General features: G+C 43.1%; 1 protein-coding gene across 1 annotated transcript in view; it reads right to left on the bottom strand.

Moving 5' to 3' along the window:
• NUP210 (nucleoporin 210) overlaps positions 1-23542 on the bottom strand; it is a 462103-nt gene that overhangs the window by 186919 nt on the left and 251642 nt on the right. The window contains exons 24-27 of the mRNA XM_069206618.1: positions 21577-21639; positions 21060-21239; positions 12946-13026; positions 2853-2984 (exon numbers count right to left, since the gene is read on the bottom strand). Of these exons, the coding sequence (XP_069062719.1) occupies positions 2853-2984; positions 12946-13026; positions 21060-21239; positions 21577-21639 (456 nt within the window). The remainder of the gene's footprint in view (positions 1-2852; positions 2985-12945; positions 13027-21059; positions 21240-21576; positions 21640-23542) is intronic.

The following is a 23542-nucleotide window of genomic DNA, read 5'->3' as shown; positions in this document are numbered from 1 at the left end:
TACAGCACAGCAGGATAAGTCCTAATCCACCCTTCAGGATTCCCCCTGGGAAAACATCATACCCCATACATGAGTGCAGGGAAGCCTGCAGTTTATAGAGACACCATCCACATGTGGGCCAGGGAACCAGTGGTCTCAACAAGCAGCTGTAACGAAGTCAAACAGCATGCAGTTGTGGTCTTCTGGCTGGAAACCCCCTATAACTTGCTTGGGACAGGAAAATGTTTTATGATAAAACAGCAGATGTTCTGAGAAATTCTCTTACATAAAGATACTTGTGTTTCTGTGAATGTTAGAGATGCAGTGTACTACTTGTGCCGACAATGTTATCTCGCTGCAGCCTTGAGGAAAGCACAAAGTGAAAAGAATGTTGTGCTAAGAAATTTAATGTTTTCCTAGGTGAAAGAACAACTAGATAAAGAAAATAAAACACCATTACAAATGTGGCCAATGCTAAAATAATAAAATGAAGCAGAAGAGAATGTTACTAGGCAAAAAGCCACATGCAGCAGGCCTAGTTGCTAAAATAACGTCCCCAGAGACATCACTAAAATGGCTATACAACTCTGGTACCCCTCAGTACTTGCAACCCAGCAGAACCTTTCATTTTCACAAGTAATATCCATCATCACTAATCAGAAAGGACAGTGAGTCCGTATATTGGTAATGATAGCAGATTGAAAGCACAAGTACATGTGTGGTTCACATACTCAGGCCAAGCTCCTTCTTTTGTGCCACTTGGTTGTCCTGCTTCAGTCCCTTTTTAATTTATCTAGCCAGATGTGAATTTACATACATAAGGAATGGTGGGTTGACTAACTTGTACCTAACTTGTATTTGCTCCTCGATTTCCACCCCCATCTTCTTCCGACTTGAGGGAATGTTTTTGGTCATTGTAAATAATTAACTGTAAATTTGTATCTCTGTATAGCAACGCAAACTGAGAAACATCTATGATGATAGCATCTAACCCATTATTTATAGCACACTTTTTAAGGAGCCCAAGTCTTTGGCTTGCAGTGAATCTCTGTAGGATTTTGGGTCTGATCTTCAATAAAACCAATAATGCTAACATAATCCTAGTAGCATATGCCTGATTCACTAGAGGGGGCTCACGTGGGGTAGATACACACCCCACTACATTCAGAAATGTAGTGCACTAAGTAATAAACAATGGGAGTCTAGTAAGCTTGTGCGGAGTGAGACCAGGAGGGTGAGATTAATCTACAATGTGTGTATATCAGGTATAAAAATCGCCATCATAACAGAAAGACTGTAGGGTTACTTCTACTACTGACAAAAGACTGAGATGCATGCCACATGAAAAATCTCTTTATTAATCTAGAAATCCAATAAGACCTTTAGAAGAAAATGTGAATGAGTGCGAATGGCAACTTCGCCCATGAGCATTCATTTAGTCATTATGCCTACATCTTGTCACTGTAATGGTCAGACATACCAACCACCAAAAGACGGCCTACATGTCATAAATGTAATTTGAAATCCAAAAGTTCAAAAACTTCTGAGCTAACATCAAAAGAAAAACGCTCACAGCCAAGCTGGAGGGAAACAAAATGCTTGTGGACAGACCTTCAGAATTTTTTCAAGCAGAGATAAACCAACATGTAGGACGACTCTTGCAAGGGGGCTGATGACTCTTGCAAGGGGCATGATGACTCTGGCAAGAAGCCAGCATGCCAGAATCCATTATGAAAGACTAGAAGGACAAAACATGTGCCACAGATCACCACTTTCTTTGTGAGGTGATTAATTACATGGACTTTAATTATTGATGAAAAAGTGAACAAACCAATACAGGTGTTTTTATGCCGGACATCACACCCCTACTAACTATCCGCCTGTTTTAAGCCCTACATAAATATCTAGCTCTATATCTACAATAAACACAAGCTGATATGAGGCTCCCTGGATGCAGGACCTCTGGACAATGCTTTGATAGTATACTACATGTTCTCTACAATAATACAGAATACTAGGATATGGTAGATTGTGCTATTTGTACAGTTTCCCCGATGTGAGCAAACTAAAGTAGAGACCTGCTCCACCACACCCATCTGCCTGAACTTAGGGCCTCTCACTGTCTGCGTGGCACCATGGGGCACTATTCGTTAGAGAACGCTCTGGTGGGCTTAAGGGGTGATGCTTTCTGGGCAACTCGAATAGATGGCCTTGCCTAAAGAGCCCTGTATCCTGCCCCAGGGAGCAAAATCTAGACATCCAGAGTAAAGATTCTTATGCCACCATTGAATAATGCTCCTCAAATATTGCAAGGACACAAATAGATTCTGTTTGGCTCAGACTTGTAAGGTGGCATTAACTAAAGTGAAATAAACAAATGCAAGGAAAGTAGTGACTTATGCAATAATCTCTACTGTCTCACAGAAGAAGGGGATATAGACATGTTAGTTAAAACAGAATGGTGGATCAAAGAGCATTCAGTTCATGACATTAATGTATTAATGCCTCAACAATATGTACTCATTAGATCTACATCAAATGGGTGCAGGATAGAGGAATGCCAGAGACAAAACAAAATACTTGCAACTAATGCTATTTCAGTGAATGATTTTAATTACTTCCAAGTAGTCACTTTCAAAGTTGTCATTGGTATATTAACCACGTGATCAGTGATAGTTTTGAATGTGCTTCGGGTAATAATCACTTCAAGGGTGACCGCAGAACTGGCCAAACTCTTAGATTTTTAAAATTTGTATCTCTAGTCTAATTATTATACATGGACATTTTCAAATGTGTTTGCCTAATTATTTAGAGACTGTTTTTAAAAAGTTATTAAATTACTGGACATAAATTCTGAGCACAATGATGTTTACCTCATCATGTCTTGTTTTTACATCCAAGATATCCCTTTTGGTGACCGACCATTTGAATGTTAACTCCGGCACAGCATTACCAAACGAGAAGGGAGTCTGATTACTTGTGATGCCCATTACATGAACTGGCATCTGAAAGGGAAAATTGGCATTATAAACATCTGTTCAAGGCAGCAAAAATATCAGAAAGTTAAGTTTCACGTTTAAAACCCATGTTCCATTGCTTTAATAATGGATGCACCTACGTGGACATTGTAAAGAAATGGCTCCCTGTTGCAGTTACCCCCCACTTTTTGCCTGATACTGATGCTACCTTGACTGAGAAGTGTGCTGGGACCCTGCTAACCAGGCCCCAGCACCAGTGTTCTTTCACCTAAAATGTACCGTTGTCTCCACAATTGGCACAACCCTGGCACCCAGGTAAGTCCCTTGTAACTGGTACCCCTGGTACCAAGGAAGGTCTCTAAGGGCTGCAGCATGTCTTATGCCACCCTAGGGACCCCTCACTCAGCACAGACACACTGCTTGCCAGCTTGTGTGTGCTGGTGGGGAGAAAATGACTAAGTCGACATGGCACTCCCCTCAGGGTGCCATGCCAACCTCACACTGCCTGTGGCATAGGTAAGTCACCCCTCTAGCAGGCCTTACAGCCCTAAGGCAGGGTGCACTATACCACAGGTGAGGAGGGCATAGGTGCCTGAGCACTATGCCCCTACAGTGTCTAAGCAAAACCTTAGACATTGTAAGTGCAGGGTAGCCATAAGAGAATATGGTCTGGGAGTCTGTCAACAACGAACTCCACAGCTCCATAATGGCTACACTGAATACTGGGAAGTTTGGTACCAATCTTCTCAGAATAATAAACCCACACTGATTCCAGTGTTGGATTTATTAAAAAATGCACAGAGGGCATCTTAGAGATACCCCCTGTATTTTACCAAATTGTTCAGTGCAGGACTGACTGGTCTGTGCCAGCCTGCTGCTGAGAGACGAGTTTCTGACCCCATGTGATGAGGGACTTTGTGCTCTCGGAGGACCGAAACAAAAGCCTGCTCTGGGTGGAGGTGCTTCACGCCTCCCCCCTGCAGGAACTGTAACACCTAGCAGTGAGCCTCAAAGGCTCAGGCTTCGTGTTATGATGCCCCAGGGCACTCCAGCTAGTGGAGATGCCCGCCTCCTGGACACAGCCCCCACTTTTGGCGGCAAGTCCAGGAGAGATAATGAGAAAAACAAGGAGTCTTCACTGGCCAGACAGGATAGCCCCTAAGGTGTCCTGAGCTGAGGTGAGACAGACTTTTCGAAATCCTCCATCTTGGAGATGGAGGATTCCCCCAATAGGATTAGGGATGTGCCCCCCTCCCCTCAGGGAGGAGGCACAAAGAGGGTGTAGCCACCCTCAAGGACAGTAGCCATTGGCTACTGCCCTCCCTGACCTAAACACACCCCTAAATTCAGTATTTAGGGGCTCCCCCGAACCTAGGAAACTAGATTCCTGCAACATAAGAAGAAGAGGACTGCTAAGCTGGAAAACCCTGCAGAGAAGACGGAGACACCAACTGCCTTGGCCCCAGCTCTACCGGCCTGTCTCCCCACTTCTAAAGACACTGCTCCAGCGACGCTTTCCCCAGAGACCAGCGACCTCTGAATCCTCAGAGGACTGCCCTGCTCTAGAAGGACCAAGAAACTCTCGAGGACAGCGGCTCTGTTCATCCAAGACTGCAACTTTGTTTCAAAGGAGCAACTTTAAAACAACTGCGTTTCCCGCCGGAAGCGTGAGACTTGCTACTCTGCACCAGACGCCCCCGGCTCGACTTGTGGAGAAACAACAATTCAGGGAGGACTCCCCGGCGACTACGAGACCGTGAGTATCCAGAGTTGCCGCCCCTGAGTCCCCACAGCGACGCCTGCAGAGGGAATCCTGAGGCTCCCCCTGACCGCGACTGCCTGACTCCCAGATCCCGACGCCTGGTAAAGACTCTGCACCCGCAGCCCCCAGGACCTGAAAGATCGGAACTCCAGTGCAGGAGTGACCCCCAGAAGGGCCTCTCCCTTGCCCAGGTGGTGGCTACCCCGAAGAGCCGCCCCCTTGCCTGCCTGCATCGCTGAAGAGACCCCTTGGTCTTCCATTGATTTCCACTGGAAACCCGACGTGTGTTTGCACACTGCACCCGGCCGCCCCGTGCTGCTGAGGGTGTACTTTCTGTGCTAACTTGTGTCCCCCCCAGTGCCCTACAAAACCCCCCTGGTCTGCCCTCCGAAGACGCGGGTACTTACCTGTGGCAGACTGGAACCGGGGCACCCCTTTCTCCATTGAAGCCTATGTGTTTTGGGCACCACTTTGACCTCTGCACCTGACCGGCCCGGAGCTGCTGGTGTGGTAACTTTGGGGTTGCTCTGAACCCCCAATGGTGGGCTACTTTGGACCCCGTAGGTGGTTTACTTACCTGCAACAAACTCTTACTCCCCCTAGGAACTGTGAAAATTGCACTGTGTCTAGTTTTAAAATAGCTATATGTGATTTATGTGAAAAGTATATATGCTATTGTGATTATTCAAAGTTCCTAAAGTACTTACCTGCAATACCTTTCATTTGAAGTATTACATGCAAAATTTGAACCTATGGTTCTTAAAATAAACTAAGAAAATATATTTTTCTATACAAAAACCTATTGGCCTGGAATTGTCTCTGAGTGTGTGTTCCTCATTTATTGCTTGTGTGTACAACAAATGCTTAACACTACTCCTTTGATAAGCCTACTGCTCGACCACACTACCACAAAATAGAGCATTAGTATTATCTCTTTTTGCCACTATCTTACCTCTAAGGGGAACCCTTGGACTCTGTGCATACTATTCCTTACTTTGAAATGGTGCATACAGAGCCAACTTCCTACAGACATATAAATCAATCACATGCCTACTGTATTTTACTTGTGTCCCATTATCAGGATATGTTACTCAAAATAACAGAACAGTATGTCCTAATGTTTTGGCATTAGAAAACATAATTTAGATACAATTCTGTTTTTCAAACTATCAATTCTTAAACTTTGTTGAGAAACTTGAAGTTAAATCATGATCGAAGACTTGTTCATTTGAAAACTGGTTTGCCACAAAGGATCACTCCACAGTGAATTTACACATAATATTTATCAAGTGGTTAATATACACACACACACACACACACACACACACACACATATATGGAAAATGTCACTTATCCAGTGTACATCTGTTCGTGGCATTAGTCGCTGCAGATTCACATGCTGCGCACATCCCGCCATCTGGTGTTGGGCTCGAAGTGTTACAAGTTGTTTTTCTTCGAAGAAGTCTTTTTCGAGTCACAAGACCGAGGGACTCCTCCCATTTCGACTCCATTGCGCATGGGCGTCGACTCCATCTTAGATTGTTTTCCCCGCAGAGGGTGAGGTAGGAGTTGTGTATGCTAGTAATAGTGCCCATGCAATGGAGTGAATGCGTATGTACATAATGAAGTTTCAAGTACTATATTTACAAATGTACAAATGTTTAAGATCTACTTCTAAACGGCTACAGGCTCCCGGGGAGGCGGGTGGGCGCATGTGAATCTGCAGCGACTAATGCCACAAACAGATGTACACTGGGTAAGTGACATTTTCCGTTCAATGGCATGTGTAGCTGCAGATACACATGCTGTGCATAGACTAGTAAGCAGTTATCTCACCAAAACCGGTGGTTCAGCCTGTAGGAGTTGAAGTAGTTTGAAATAATGTTCTTAGTACAGCTTGACCTACTGTTGCTTGTTGTGTAGTTAACACATCTACACAGTAGTGCTTGGTAAATGTATGAGGCGTAGACCATGTTGCTGCCTTACATATTTCGTTCATTGGAATATTTCCTAGAAAGGCCATGGTAGCACCCTTCTTTCTGGTTGAGTGTGCCTTTGGTGTAATAGGCAGTTCTCTTTAAGCTTTAAGATAGCAGGTTTGAATGCACTTAACTATCCATCTAGCAATGCCTTGTTTTGAAATTGGATTTCCTGTATGAGGTTTTTGAAAGGCGATAAATAGTTGTTTTGTCTTTCGAATTAGTTTTGTTCTGTCAATGTAGTACATTAGTGCTCTTTTGATGTCTAATGTATGTAGTGCTCTTTCAGCTACAGAATCTGGCTGTGGGAAGAACACTGGTAATTCTACCGTTTGATTCAAGTGGATCGGTGAGATTACTTTTGGTACAAAATTTAGGATTGGTCCGTAGAACAACTTTATTCTTGTGTATTTGAATAAATGGTTCTTGAATGGTAAATGCTTGAATTTCACTCACTCTTCTCAGAGATGTGATGGCAATTAAAAATGCTACTTTCCACGTTAAGTATTGCATTTCACAAGAGTGCATGGGCTCAAAAGGTGGACCCATGAGTCGTGTTAAGACAATGTTGAGGTTCCATGAAGGAACTGGTGGTGTTCTTGGTGGTATAATTCTCTTTAGGCCTTCCATAAACGCTTTTATGACTGCTATCCTAAACAATGAAGTTGAGTGCGTAATTTGCAGGTAAGCTGAAATTGCCGTAAGATGTATTTTAATGGAAGAGAAAGCTAGTTTAGATTTTTGCAAATGTAGTAAGTATCCTACTATCTCTTTTGCGGATGCGTGTAAAGGTTGAATTTGATTATTAAACAAATCTTTTCCACTTATTTGCATAGCAGTGTCTAGTGGTAGGTTTTCTAGCTTGTTTTATGACCTCCATACATTCCTGTGTGAGGTCTAAGTGACCGAATTCTAGGATTTCAGGAGCCAAATTGCTAGATTCAACGATGCTGGATTTGGATGTCTGATCTGTTGTTTGTGTTGTGTTAACAGATCTGGTCTGTTTGGCAGTTTGACATGAGGTACTACTGAAAGGTCTAGTAGTGTTGTGTACCAAGGTTGCCTTGCCCATGTTGGTGCTATTAGTTTGAGTTTGTTTTGACTCAACTTGTTTACTAGATATGGAAGAAGTGGGAGAGGGGGAAAAGCGTACGCAAATATCCCTGTCCAATTCATCCATAGTGCATTGCCCTGAGACTGATGTTGTGGGTACCTGGATGCGAAGTTTTGGCATTTTGAGTCTTCTTTTGTTGCAAATAGATCTATTTGTGGCGTTCCCCACATTTTGAAGTAAGTGTTCAGTATTTGGGGGTGAATTTCCCATTCGTGGATCTGTTGGTGATCCCGAGAGAGATTGTCTGCTAACTGATTCTGAATCCCTGGAATAAATTGTGCTATTAGGCGAATGTGGTTGTGAATCGCCCAATGCCATATTTTTTGTGTTAGGAGACACAACTGTGTCGAGTGTGTTCCTCCCTGTTTGTTTAGGTAATACATTGTTGTCATGTTGTCTGTTTTGACAAGAGTGTATTTGTGAGTTATTATGGGTTGAAATGCTTTGAGCGCTAGAAACACAGCTAACAGTTCTAAGTGGTTTATATGAAACTGTCTTTGCTGAATGTCCCATTGTCCTTGGATGCTGTGCTGATTGAGGTGTGCTCCCCACCCTGTCATGGATGCATCTGTCGTTATTACGTATTGTGGCACTGGGTCTTGAAAAGGCCGCCCTTGGTTTAAATTTATACTGTTCCACCATTGAAGCGAGATGTATGTTTGGCGGTCTATCAACGCCAGATCTAGCAGTTGACCCTGTGCCTGTGACCACTGTGATGCTAGGCACTGTTGTAAGGGCCGCATGTGCAACCTTGCGTTTGGGACAATGGCTATGCATGAGGACATCATGCCTAGGAGTTTCATTACTAATTTGACCTGTATCTTTTGGTTTGGATACATGGCTTGTATTACATTGTGGAATGTTTTGACTCTTTGTGGACTTGGAGTGGCAATTCCTTTTACTGTGTTGATTGTTGCTCCTAAGTATTGCTGTGTTTGACACGGCAGAAGGTGTGACTTTGAGTAATTGATTGAGAAACCTAGTTTGTGTAGGGTTTCTATGACATAATTTGTGTGTTGTGAACACTGTATTTGCGTGTTGGTTTTGATTAACCAATCGTCTAGGTACGGGAACACATGTATTTGCTGCCTTCTGATATGTGCAGCTACTACTGCTAGACATTTTGTAAAAACTCTTGGCGCAGTCGTTATTCCGAATGGCAACACTTTGAATTGGTAATGTATCCCTTGGAATACAAACCTTAGATACTTTCTGTGTGAAGGATGTATTGGTATATGGAAATATGCATCCTTTAGATCCAGTGTTGTCATGTAGTCTTGTTGTTTGAGCAGTGGGATTACTTCTTGCAATGTAACCATGTGAAAGTGGTCTGATTTGATGTATGTATTTAATATTCTGAGATCTAGTATAGGTCTTAGAGTTTTGTCTTTTTTGGGTATCAGAAAGTACAGTGAGTAAACTCCTGTGTTTAGTTCTTGTTTTGGTACTAATTCTATTGCTTCTTTTTGGAGCAATGCTTGAACTTCTAATCCTAGAAGATTTATATGTTGTTTTGACATACTGTGTGTTTTCGGTGGGACTGTTGGAGGGAATTCGCGAAATTCTATGCAATAACCATGCTGGATAATTGCTAGTACCCAAGTATCTGTTGTTATCTCCTCCCAATGTTTGTAAAATTGGCTTAGTCTTCCCCCCACAGGTGTTATGTGATGGGGATGTGTGACTTGGAAGTCACTGCTTATTTTGAGGACTTTTGGGGCTTTGGAATTTTCCTCTATTTTTTGGGAATTGTCCCCCTCTATATTGCCCCCGAAAACTTCCCCGCTGATATTGGCTTTGGATAAGTGGGCCTTGTTTGTGATGTTGTGGTTTCTGTAGGTTGTCCTCGAAACCCTCCCCTAAAAGGTGTTTTGCGAAATGTGCCTCTGCTCTGCGGGGAGTAGAGTGCGCCCATGGCTTTTGCTGTATCAGTGTCTTTTTTGAGTTTATCAATAGCAGTGTCGACTTCCGGCCCAAACAACTGCTGTTCATTAAATGGCATATTTAGCACGGCTTGTTGAAATTCCGGCTTGAAGCCTGACATGCGCAGCCATGCGTGCCTTCTTATTGTTATTGCAGTATTTACTGTCCTTGAAGCCGTATCTGCTGCATCCATTGAAGACCGTATCTGATTATTAGAGATACTTTGTCCTTCTTCCACCACTTGTTGTGCTCTTTTTTTAAACTCCTTGGGTAAGTGTTCTATCAAATGTTGCATCTCATCCCAGTGAGCTCTATCATATCTTGCCAAAAGTGCTTGTGAATTGGCAATGCGCCATTGGTTTGCTGCTTGTGCTGCAACTCTTTTGCCCGCAGCATCAAATTTGCGACTCTCTTTGTCTGGAGGTGGTGCGTCCCCCGAGGTATGAGAGTTCGCTCTCTTACGAGCTGCCCCGACAACTACTGAGTCTGGTGTTAACTGGGTTGTAATATAAACAGGATCTGTTGGCGGTGGCTTGTACTTTTTCTCCACCCTTGGAGTTATGGCTCGGCCTTTAACAGGATCCTGAAAGATTTGTTTTGAATGTTTTAGCATTCCTGGGAGCATAGGTAGTCTTTGGTATTGGCTATGAGTGGAGGATAGCGTGTTAAACAAAAAATCATCCTCAATTGGTTCGGAATGCAAGGTGACGTTATGGAAAGCAGCTGCCCTTGCGATAACCTGTGTGTAAGACGTACTGTCCTCAGGAGGGAACGGCCTGGCAGGGTACGAGTCTGGGCTGTTGTCCGATACTGGAGCATCATAAAGGTCCCATGCATCGGGATCATCTTGACTCATGGCAGTATGAGTCGGGGAGTGCATCAGTGGAGGAGTTGCTACTGGTGATGTGTGCACTGATGGTGGTGGAGACGGTGGTGGAGTTGTTTTCTTTGCCACCTTTGCCTGTGGCTCCTTGTCCTTTTTTTGAAAGGCAAGTTTTATTTTTATTTTAATTGGGGGAAGAGTGGTTATCCTCCCTGTGTCTTGATGAATGTGGAGCCTCCTTTGAGTATAGTCTGGCTCTACAGCTTGAAGTTCCTCTCCAAATCTATGTTTTTGCATTTGGGAGGACAATCCTTGTTCCTCTGTATAGGAACCTGTTTTCGGCTCCGAGGCTGGATGTTTCGGAACCAAAACTTTTTCAGACGTCTTTTTAGGCTCCGAAGAAACCTTTGTAATTTTCAGCGTGGAGGTCTCTCAGTGCCGAATTTGTTCGGTGCCGCTGTCACAGTGCCGAAATTTCTCACAGCCGATGTCTCGGGTCCGAGATTGCTGTGTGGCGGTATCTCGACCGGAGTCGGATGACTTGGACACCAGCGTGCCCTTTTTCGGTGCCTTGGCTCGGTCACCTATTTTTTGGGTTAAGCCATGGCCTGTTGGCGGTGGCGTCCCCTGGGCTTTTGTGGACTTCTCGTGAGTCTTATGTTTCGACGTCTTACTCACGGTTTTCGGCATTTCTTCGGCCTCGAGCTCTTCCGAGTCCGACTCTTGGATAGAGAAAGCTTCCTCTTCCTCCTCGAAAAGCTCTTGTCCTGTCGGCGTCGACGCCATCTGCAGTCTTCTGGCTCTTCGGTCTCTTAACGTCTTTCTGGACCGAAACGCTCGACAGGCCTCACAAGTATCTTCCTTGTGCTCTGGGGACAAGCACAAGTTACAGACCAGATGCTGATCCGTATACAGATACTTGTTATGGCATTTTGGACAGAAGCGGAATGGGGTCCGTTCCATCAGCCTTGAAGTCGCACGTGGCCGGGCCGACCAGGCCCCGACGGGGGATCGAAAAAACCCCAAAGGGCCACCGGAGCTCTTCAAAATTCGGTGTCGATCTGTTGTAACTAACCCGATCCCGAACGCAAACAATACCGACATTTTTTCTGAGATTCTAACTAACTTTCCGACCCGAAACACGGAGCGAAAAGGAACACGTCCGAACCCGATGGCGGAAAAAAAACAATCTAAGATGGAGTCGACACCCATGCGCAATGGAGTCGAAATGGGAGGAGTCCCTCGGTCTCGTGCCTCGAAAAAGACTTCTTTGAAGAAAAACAACAACTTGTAACACTCCGAGCCCAACACCAGATGGCAGGATGTGCACAGCATGTGTATCTGCAGCTACACATGCCATCGAACATATATATATATATATATATATATATATATATATATATATATATATATATATATATATATATACACATACATACTGAAAATAGATTGTAAAAAGCGGTTATCCTTGAGTGAAGCAGTAAAGGCTGTCTTCATGAAACAGAACCAGTCTTTTCATCGGTTGGCTGGACACACAATACTAAACTGCAATGAAACCTTTAGTGTGGTACTAACACAGAGGTTACTAAAATGACTAATTTGATAAGGTTTCACCAGACAACCCAATCAATTTACATTGCCATGAAAACCGAGTCCATTGAGTGTGTAGAAAAACTATAGTTGAAAGGACTTGAGCATCCGTTTGCTTCTGTCAATGTGCTAAAAAACATACACCAAATGCTGCTATGTTCTAGTATGTGTTCTGAACCAGTCATACTGAGAGTGCAATGGTGCAAATAAATGATGGCATTCCACAGAAGACAATGGTTTGCTATAGTGTACGCATGGTCAAATCTGTCCGACATAAGGAGACTCTTTGTATACCAAAAAAATAACCTACGGAAACTCAGACTATATCCCATAGAAAATCCAGTCTATACTTGAAAAGGTTTTTTTGCCATTTCAGCTGGGCACAATCCATTTTACAACCAGTCTTAGTTGTCTTTTGGCTAGGTTTGTGCTATACAAATACATGCCCACACGAGCAATTTAGTCTGAAATGCTAATCTATGCTGCCTCTGCAACTAAGAAAGTAATCCTCTATGCCTTGGGGGGCCCCATCTAGGAGATGGAGCTTGAATATCTAGCTAGCGCAAGCTCAGAAGCAATACCTCAGGAGGACTCACAAATTCCCCTTTGTCTCTTAATATACCAGAAAACATGAACCTCAACTAAAGAACCAACAAATCCATATTATAGACACTGTGAGGAACCTTAGGATGCAAACCATGAGGAGTCATTTATTCTGTATTGTGATTAAACAAAGAAATAATAATCAGCCTGCACAGTAGAGGAACAAAAAGGATATGAGAAGAAATTTAACTCACCTGTGTACCAGTTTTCATTCTGGTAATCGGTGCACGGATCCTCACGCCTACAAGTTGTACTACTTCAACTTCCACAGTATCCTACAAAAGAAATGCATGTGCATCATGAAATCATTCCAGTGGTCTACCAACATTTAGATTTCATAATTCAGGATTCAAACACATATATAGTTGTTACTTCTATTAAATCTCAAATTGCACAAGCACTATCAATACATCTGCAACTGTTCTGTTCTAGTGAAAGGAGAACCATCTTTTAGATATGAAATTGCTGTAACCCAGTCCACTAAAAAAAACAACAAATATTAGCATGTTAAACTTGTTATACTTCCCTTAACTGTTTAATTTACCGTTGCTCACTTTTAAAAATCTAAACAGGAACTTGACTAAAATGCTCCCTAACATAACATTTATGCTATTCCTTCAACATCTAGTCCACAGAATCAAATCTTCAACCTCGATGTTAGGATAACATCCTCAGAACTACAGTTTAGGTATTTGATATGTTACAACACAATTTACAAATCAGGCTACAGAGAAAAACAAAGTGAAACAAGGACAGCTGTTGCTTATTGAGGCAAGGCATTTCTTGCCTGTTTTTGGCACAGAAGAGAGTTCAGATCCAGCTTTAAACCTGCCTTTTCAGTACTATTTCAGCATGTGTCCTTCCCTGCTCATTTTGAATGTACATCAATTTTGCTGCCCACTATTCACAAAAGCATTTTGAACACTTTTCCAGAACACCATCATCTCCAGGTTCACAGTGGGATTTTTGTTTCAAGGACTCTGCCAATGAAACAATGTGTGTCACGTTTATTCCTTTTGAGCTGCAACTTATCCTTAATGTCTACTTGTTCATTCTTTCCTTAAGTGGTAGACCAAGAGACAGAAAAGAAGAGTGCCACAGAAGTAAGAGGCGAACGACAATGTACTGGTGAAGGTGAAGGTTGTAAAAAGATAACCATCACACAATTGCTGTAAAGTTATGCAGTTTATTAACTGGATGATGACAGGTTTCAGGGAAATAGTGTAATTGTAAGGCAATGACATGAGGTTAACCACACCATAGGAAATGATCATAGTTTTGAATGCATTTAGGCAGAGCAGATTTTATTTATTCATCTCCAGTCAGGTAGTCAGGAAGCAATTGCTGGTTCCAAAATCCATTCTGAAGATTTCAGTAATGTCAACCTTAACCTGAAGACTATGCCATAACAGTCAGAGGGGGTACTCAAATGCAGAAAGGTAAGCAATGTAGCTGGTTCTCATGGCAGTCCACATGAGATGAAGTTAGAAAGGGAGGATGTTTGCTTCACTGGGCCGGTGCAGTTCAACTAGGAAGAGTGCTTTAACAGCTTGATGTGGTTAATATCATCATCAAAAGCTGTGAACAGTATGAGTGGGTTCAGAAAGCAGACATTCCATTGTCACTTCAGATCAGCAGTTCTGTTACAATGGTCATAAGGGGGTTTCTATGTTTTTTCAGGGAGCAGAAAAAATATTGGAATGTGGGAAGAGGGTGCCTGTTGCCGATGAAGGGACAGCTATTTTGAGATTAAAGGTTTAAGGTTTTTTTTTTTTTACTATCTGAGTTAAGTCTGCAGCTGAGAAAAACAAGAAATAATGGACTGAAATTGCAACCACTCTGGAGAGCACTCCTTTATACTGTTAGTTTGCTCACTGAGCTGTTACAGACAAAAATCAAATGTTTGCACATCTGTTGTGCCCCCCTGCCCCCCCCCCCGCCACCCCGAACTGCAGTTTGACCAGCTAGGCCAGATCCTCTCAACAGGAAAGGAAAATGTCACTTACCCAGTGTACATCTGTTCGTGGCATTAGTCGCTGCAGATTCACATGCTGTGCACAGTCCGCCATCTGGTGTTGGGCTCGGAGTGTTACAAGTTGTTTTTCTTCGAAGAAGTCTTTTCGAGTCATGAGACCGAGGGACTCCTCCCATTTCGACTCCATTGCGCATGGGCGTCGACTCCATCTTAGATTGTTTTGCCCGCAGAGGGTGAGGTAGGAGTTGTGTATGCTAGTAATAGTGCCCATGCAATGGAGTGAATGCGTATGTACATAATAAAGTTTTAAGTAATATATTTACAAATGTACAAATGTTTAAGATCTACTTCTAAACGGCTACAGGCTCCCGGGGAGGCGGGTGGGCGCATGTGAATCTGCAGCGACTAATGCCACGAACAGATGTACACTGAGTAAGTGACATTTTCCGTTCGATGGCATGTGTAGCTGCAGATACACATGCTGTGCATAGACTAGTAAGCAGTTATCTCCCCAAAAGCGGTGGTTCAGCCTGTAGGAGTTGAAGTAGTTTGAAATAATGTTCTTAATACAGCTTGACCTACTGTTGCTTGTTGTGCAGTTAGCACATCTACACAGTAGTGCTTGGTAAATGTATGAGGCGTAGACCATGTTGCTGCCTTACATATTTCGTTCATTGGAATATTTCCTAGAAAGGCCATTGTAGCACCTTTCTTTCTGGTTGAGTGTGCCTTTGGTGTAATAGGCAGTTCTCTTTTAGCTTTAAGATAGCAGGTTTGAATGCACTTAACTATCCATCTAGCAATGCCTTGTTTTGAAATTGGATTTCCTGTAGGAGGTTTTTGAAAGGCGATAAATAGTTGTTTTGTCTTTCGAATTAGTTTTGTTCTGTCAATGTAGTACATTAGTGCTCTTTTGATGTCTAATGTATGTAGTGCTCTTTCGGCTACAGAATCTGGCTGTGGGAAGAACACTGGTAATTCTACCGTTTGATTTAAGTGGACCGGTGAGATTACTTTTGGTAAAAATTTAGGATTGGTCCGTAGAACAACTTTATTTTTGTGTATTTGAATAAATGGTTCTTGAATGGTAAATGCTTGAATTTCACTCACTCTTCTTAGAGATGTGATGGCAATTAAAAATGCAACTTTCCACGTTAAGTATTGCATTTCACAAGAGTGCATGGGCTCAAAAGGTGGACCCATGAGTCGTGTTAGGACAATGTTGAGGTTCCATGAAGGAACTGGTGGTGTTCTTGGTGGTATAATTCTCTTTAGGCCTTCCATAAACGCCTTTATGACTGGTATCCTAAACAATGAAATTGAGTGCGTAATTTGTAGGTAAGCAGAAATTGCCGTAAGATGTATTTTAATGGAAGAGAAAGCTAGGTTAGATTTTTGCAAATGTAGTAAGTATCCTACTATTTCTTTTGCAGATGCGTGTAAAGGTTGAATTTGATTATTATGGCAGTAATAAACAAATCTTTTCCACTTATTTGCATAGCAGTGTCTAGTGGTAGGTTTTCTAGCTTGTTTTATTACCTCCATACATTCCTGTGTGAGGTCTAAGTGCCCGAATTCTAGGATTTCAGGAGCCAAATTGCTAGATTCAACGATCCTGGATTTGGATGTCTGATCTGTTGTTTGTGTTGTGTTAACAGATCTGGTCTGTTGGGTAGTTTGACATGAGGTACTACTGAAAGGTCTAGTAGTGTTGCGTACCAAGGTTGCCTTGCCCATGTTGGTGCTATTAGTATGAGTTTGAGTTTGTTTTGACTCAACCTGTTTACTAGATATGGAAGGAGAGGGAGAGGAGGAAAAGCGTACGCAAATATCCCTGACCAGTTCATCCATAGAGCATTGCCTTGGGATTGATCTTGTGGGTACCTGGATGCGAAGTTTTGGCATTTTGAGTTTTCCTTTGTTGCAAATAGATCTATTTGAGGTGTTCCCCAAATTTGAAAGTAATTGTTTAGTATTTGGGGGTGAATTTCCCATTCGTGGGTTTGTTGGTGATCTCGAGAGAGATTGTCTGCCAACTGGTTCTGAATCCCTGGAATAAATTGTGCTATTAGGCGAATGTGGTTGTGAATCGCCCAATGCCATATTTTTTGTGTTAGGAGGCACAACTGTGTCGAGTGTGTCCCTCCTTGTTTGTTTAGATAATACATTGTTGTCATGTTGTCTGTTTTGACAAGAATGTATTTTTGCGTTATTATGGGTTGAAAAGCTTTCAGCGCTAGAAATACTGCTAACAGTTCTAAGTGATTTATGTGAAACTGCCTCTGATGTATGTCCCATTGTCCTTGGATGCTGTGTTGATTGAGGTGTGCTCCCCACCCTGTCATGGAAGCATCCGTCGTTATGACGTATTGTGGCACTGGGTCTTGGAAAGGCCGCCCTCGGTTTAAATTTGTACTGTTCCACCATAGAAGCGAGATGTATGTTTGGCGGTCTATCAACACCAGATCTAGAAGTTGACCCTGTGCTTGTGACCATTGTGATGCTAGGCACTGTTGTAAGGGCCGCATGTGCAATCTTGCGTTTGGGACAATGGCTATGCATGAAGACATCATGCCTAGGAGTTTCATTACCATTTTGACTTGTATCTTTTGTGTTGGATACATGGCCTGTATTACCTTGTGAAATGTTTGAACCCTTTGTGGACTTGGAGTGGCAATCCCTTTTGTTGTGTTGATTGTCGCTCCTAAGTATTGCTGTGTCTGACACGGCAAAAGGTGTGACTTCGTGTAGTTGATGGAGAAACCTAGCCTGTGAAGGGTCTGTATGACATATTTTGTGTGCTGTGAACACTGTCTTAGCGTGTTGGTTTTGATTAACCAGTCGTCTAAGTACGGGAACACATGCATTTGCTGCCTTCTGATATGTGCAGCTACTACTGCCAGGCATTTTGTAAAAACTCTTGGCGCAGTTGTTATTCCGAATGGCAACACTTTGAATTGGTAATGTATTCCTTGGAATACGAACCTTAGGTATTTCCTGTGTGAAGGATGTATTGGTATATGGAAATACGCATCTTTTAGGTCTAATGTTGTCATGTAATCTTGCTGTTTGAGCAGTGGGATTACGTCTTGTAACGTGACCATGTGAAAGTGGTCTGATTTGATGTAGGTATTTAGTGTTCTGAGATCTAGTATTGGTCTCAGAGTTTTGTCCTTTTTGGGTATTAGAAAGTACAGTGAGTAAACTCCTGTGGTTTTTTTTTTAGATTTGGTACTAATTCTATTGCGTCCTTTTGTAGCAATGCTTGAACTTCTAGTCCTAGAAGATCAATATGTTGTTTTGACATATTGTATGTTTTCGGTGGGACGTTTGGAGGGAATTGGCGAAATTCTATGCAATAACCATGCTGGATAATTGCTAAGACCCAAGTGTCTGTTGTTATTTCCTCCCAAAGTTTGTAAAATTGGCTTAGTCTTCCCCCCACAGGTGTTATGTGATGGGGTTGTGTGACTTGTGAGTCACTGTTTATTTTGAGGAGTTTTGGGGCCTTGGAATTTTCCTGCCCCCGAAAACCTCCCCTCTGATATTGACCCTGGTAAGTAGGCCTTGTTTGTGAGGTTGTGGTTTCTGTGGGTTGACCTCGAAACCCTCCCCTAAAAGGTGTTTTTCGAAATGTGCCTCTGCTCTGCGGGGAGTAGAGTGCGCCCATGGCTTTGGCTGTATCGGTGTCTTTTTTGAGTTTCTCAATGGCAGTGTCTACCTCCGGCCCAAACAATTGCTGTTCATTAAATGGCATATTGAGCACAGCTTGTTGGATTTCCGGCTTGAACCCTGAAGTGCGCAGCCATGCGTGCCTTCGTATCGTGATTGCAGTGTTTATTGTCCTTGCAGCTGTATCTGCTGCATCCATGGAAGGCCGTATCTGATTATTTGAGATACTTTGTCCCTCTTCTACCACCTGTTGCGCTCTTTTTTGGAACTCCTTTGGTAAGTGTTCAATGAAATGTTGCATTTCATCCCAATGAGCTCTGTCGTATCTTGCTAAAAGTGCTTGTGAACTGGCAATACGCCATTGATTTGCTGCTTGTGCTGCAACCCTTTTTCCCGCAGCATCAAATTTGCGGCTCTCTTTGTCTGGAGGTGGTGCGTCTCCTGAGGTATGAGAGTTGGCTCTCTTACGAGCTGCCCCGACAACTACTGAGTCTGGTGTTAGTTGTGTTGTAATATAGATTGGATCTGTTGGCGGTAGCTTGTACTTTTTCTCCACCCTTGGAGTTATGGCTCTGCCTTTAACTGGATCCTGAAATATTTGTTTTGAATGTCTTAGCATTCCTGGGAGCATGGGAAGGCTTTGGTACTGGCTATGGGTGGAGGATAGGGTGTTAAACAGAAAGTCATCCTCAATTGGTTCAGAATGTAAGGTGACGTTGTGAAATCCGTCTGCCCTTGCGACCACCTGTGTGTAGGATGTACTGTCCTCAGGTGGTGACGGCAGGAGTCTGGGCTGTTGTCAGACACTGGAGCATCGTAAAGGTCCCATGCATCGGGATCATCCTGACTCATTGTAGTATGAGCTTGTGAGTGCATCAGTGGTGGAGTTGTTGCTGGTGATGCATGTATTGATGGTGGTGGAGACGGTGGTGGGGTTGTTTTCCTTGCCACTTTTGCCTGTGGTTGCTTGTCCTTTTGTTGAAAGGCAAGTTTCCTTTTTATTTTGATTGGGGAAAGAGTGGTTATCTTCCCTGTGTCCTCATGAATATGAAGCCTTCTTTGCGTGTAGTCAGGCTCTACAGCTTGAAGCTCCTCTCCAAATCTATGTAATTGGGAGGTTAATCCTTGTTCCTCTGTATAGGAACTAGTTTTCGGCTCCGAGGCTGGATGTTTCGGAACCAAAACCTTTTCGGAAGTCTTTTTAGGCTCCGAAGAAACCTTCTTTGTTTTCGGCGTGGTGTCTCGGTGCCGAAATTCTTCGGTGCCGCTGTCTCTGTGCCGAAGTTTCTCGGAGCCGCTGTCTCGGCTCCGAGGTTGCTGTGTGGCGGTATCTCGACCGGAGTCGGATGACTTCAACACCAGCATGCCCTTTTTCGGTGCCTTGGATCGGTCACCTAGTTTTCGGGTTAAGCCATGGCCTGTTGGCGGTGGCGTCCCCTGGGCTTTTGTGGACTTCTCGTGAGTCTTGATTTTCGACGTCTTACTCACGGTTTGGGGTGTTTCTTCGGTGTTGAGTTCTTCAGAATCCGACTCGTGGACGGAGAAAGCTTCTTCCTCCTCCTCGAAATGTTCTTGACCTGTCGGCGTGGACGCCATTTGTAGTCTCCTGGCTCTTCGGTCTCTCAGCGTCTTCCTCGACCGAAACGCTCGACAGCCTGCACAAGTATCCTCCTTGTGCTCGGGGGACAAGCACAAGTTACAGACCAGATGCTGATCCGTATACCGATACTTGTTATGGCATTTTGGGAAGAAGTAGAATGGGGTCCGTTCCATCAGCCTTGAAGTCGCACGTGGCCGGGCCGACCAGGCCCCGACGGGGGATCGAAAAAACCCCAAAGGGCCACCGGAGCTCTTCAAAATTCGGTGTCGATTTGTTCTAACTAACCCGATACCGAACGCAAACAATACCGACGATTTTTTCCGAGATTCTAACTAACTTTCCGACCCGAAACACGGAGCGAAAAGGAACACATCCGAACCCGATGGCGGAAAAAAAACAATCTAAGATGGAGTCGACGCCCATGCGCAATGGAGTCGAAATGGGAGGAGTCCCTTGGTCTCGTGACTCGAAAAGACTTCTTCGAAGAAAAACAACTTGTAACACTCCGAGCCCAACACCAGATGGCGGACTGTGCACAGCATGTGTATCTGCAGCTACACATGCCATCGAACATAAGGATACACAGACAAATCAGCTATATGGCACACTAGCTGTAGGGTGCATATCAGTGCATAACACTACTTAAAGGAAAAACAGCCTCTTAACCTATCAAGTGGTGTGATGGTTGTATGCTCAGTGTCTAGCAGAAGTCGACTTGTAAGCATACATATTAACATTGTGATCAATGGTGTAGGCCTGGAAGCCTCAAATTGAGGCCCATGTATGTAGGAGTTGCATTCCACTTGGTTGAGGACAGTATTTTATATTACTTCGTCCACTTCAGAAGAGGACCATTCTGAAAGAGAATTGTGTATATGAGAGTATGGTATGTCCAGTGATTGAGTCATTTGATCTTAAATCAATTAGACCATAACAAAAACTGATACAATGAACAGCATGAGAGAACTAGCAGCTGAAATTCACTGCAGAACGTGCACATTTGCTTTGTAACTAAATGTGTTGCTTAGATATAGCTATCTCCTAACTGTAAGGCACATTACCTGGGATACCACAACAAGCTTTCCAGTTTCTGCATCTGCTGCTTCAACTACTCCAGTGACTGTTGCATTCCCAATAGATGAACCTTTCACATGACCACTGCTGTTCACTGATGCAATATGTTCATTGCTGATGAAGAAAATTATGTTGGATTGAGGTTGTGGGCCTCCCTCTGATGTAATCTAAAGATTAAACAAAAAAATCATCAATACATGCAGCAAATTCATAAATGCACTCTCAATCACTGCCAACAAAATTATCTATGTAAGGTCCCCCAACAAATTCTTTGGGATCACATATATCCAGTTTGCAGAAATACACATATGCACTGAAGAAAATACATACTTCTAACATTTTTGTCCAACAGAAGAAGATCTAGTAACACATTTGGTAAAGGATTACCACTATATGACCCCATATGATAAAGTAAACAAGCACACAAAAAAATCCACTCTCTTCCCCATCAATACACTGATCTTCAATTACAAATTAATTTATTTGAATCTATTTTTTTAGTACCTGGATCACTGCACCAATAATGAGTGTTATTCGTCTTGGAATCAGTCTAAATGGTGGGAAAACCTGCAAAGAAAAATACAAAACTGTATGTTAGCAAAGCATACTCTTTCCTTGTAAATATAAAAGCAGTTGACTATAGGAACAAACTACTTTAAAGTCTAGCATTCGCACAGCAAACCATCCAGTGAACAATTTGCAGACAGATAGTAAATGTAAAAAAAAAGAACAAAAAAAAAAGTTCCAGTAACATTTCACAAGACTGTATGTGTGATACAGAAGAGAAAGCAAAATTCCCCCAGGCATACAACAATCAAATAAAATAATTATAAATAGTTTCTTCAATCAGCAAGGAGTGCCCATATGTATACTACATACTGTAGGTGCAAATTGTAACTTAATCAACATGAACACAAGCCAATTAAGTAACCATAGTTCAATTTCAGAAAGCTACAGAAGCGGAGATCTCCTTATATTTTCAACAATTGTAGCTCAGGATTGGAGTTTTTGGGGCAAAGCAGACAGATATAGGGAGCTCAAACTGTAGACCGAAATGGCTAGGTGGTAGGGGTGATGTGATGAAATTATGCTTTTCAGGAGCAAGAGCTTGTACTTTCTAGCATTGCCACACTCAGCTGTAACACTTCTCTACATTCTCACATCACCAGGAGCAATGTAGTATTTGTCATGTGTGAACAGCGTAGTAAGAGTACAGTCAAATAGGCTGGCACAGGAGAACAGACTTAAAAGTTAGCATCATGTCTGGTCTGGTCTGCTGAAAAATAGGATAATTAGTTATGGCTGACAGTTCATTAGAACATGTTTTTATCTTGTGAAAGCTGTGTTGCGTCTTAGCACCGCTAGCGTTCCTGAATCTGGTAAACTGAGAAAATTAAGTGATACAATATCTCTAAAGTTGACAACACCTCATACAAAGTCTCATTTGATGCACCCTAGTAAAACACAAAGACCTATTATCATCTATGCATGATTTAAATGAGGACCATGAGAAAATACTGAGAGAATGATGTTTTGGTTGCAGCATACATCCAATTTTACCCTAACATTAAGACAGCCTATCTTGTCTTTGTGTGAAAATGTGCATTGTTTCCACAAGAGAGATCTGGCAGATAAGTTTTAAAGAAAAAAAGGGGTTTGATTCTGTATAGACAGGTGGGGGAGGTATCAAATAAACATGCAAAGTATATACAGGGACCCCCACACTGCTATCAACCAATAGAATACAATCATAATACCTTACTCCAGCATGTATTACTACATTTCTTTAAATGTCATTGTAAGGAAATGCCTCCTTGGCATGGTTACCCCCTGACTTTTTGCCTTTGCTGATGCTATGTTTTGATTTGAAAGTGTGCTGAGGCCTGCTAACCAGGCCCCAGCACCAGTGTTCTTTCCCTAACCTGTACTTTTGTTTACACAATTGCACACCCTGGCATCCAGGTAAGTCCCTTGTAACTGGTACCCCTGGTACCAAGGGCCCTGATGCCAGGGAAGGTCTCTAAGGGCTGCAGCATATCTTATGCCACCCTGGGGACCCCTCACTCAGCACAGACACACTGCTTGCCAGCTTGTGTGTGCTGGTGAGGACAAAACGAGTAAGTCGACATGGCACTCCCCTCAGGGTGCCCTGCCAACCTCACACAGCCTATGCAGTATAGATCAGTCACCCCTCTAGCAGGCCTTACAGCCCTAAGGCAGGGTGCACTATACCATGGGTGAGGGTACCAGTGCATGAGCACTGTGCCCCTACAGTGTCTAAGCCAAACCTTAGACATTGTAAGTGCAGGGTAGCCATAAGAGTATATCGTCTGGGAGTCTGTCAAACACGAACTCCACAGCACCATAATGGCTACACTGAAAACTGGGAAGTTTGGTATCATACTTCTCAGCACAATAAATGCACACTGATGCCAGTGTACATTTTATTGTAAAATACACCCCAGAGGGC

The sequence above is a fragment of the Pleurodeles waltl genome, chromosome 9, assembly GCF_031143425.1.
Source record: "Pleurodeles waltl isolate 20211129_DDA chromosome 9, aPleWal1.hap1.20221129, whole genome shotgun sequence".
In the NCBI taxonomy this organism is placed as follows: Eukaryota; Metazoa; Chordata; class Amphibia; order Caudata; family Salamandridae; genus Pleurodeles; species Pleurodeles waltl.
Note: the sequence above shows the minus strand (reverse complement) of the source record. Positions and strands in the feature narration are given on the sequence as shown.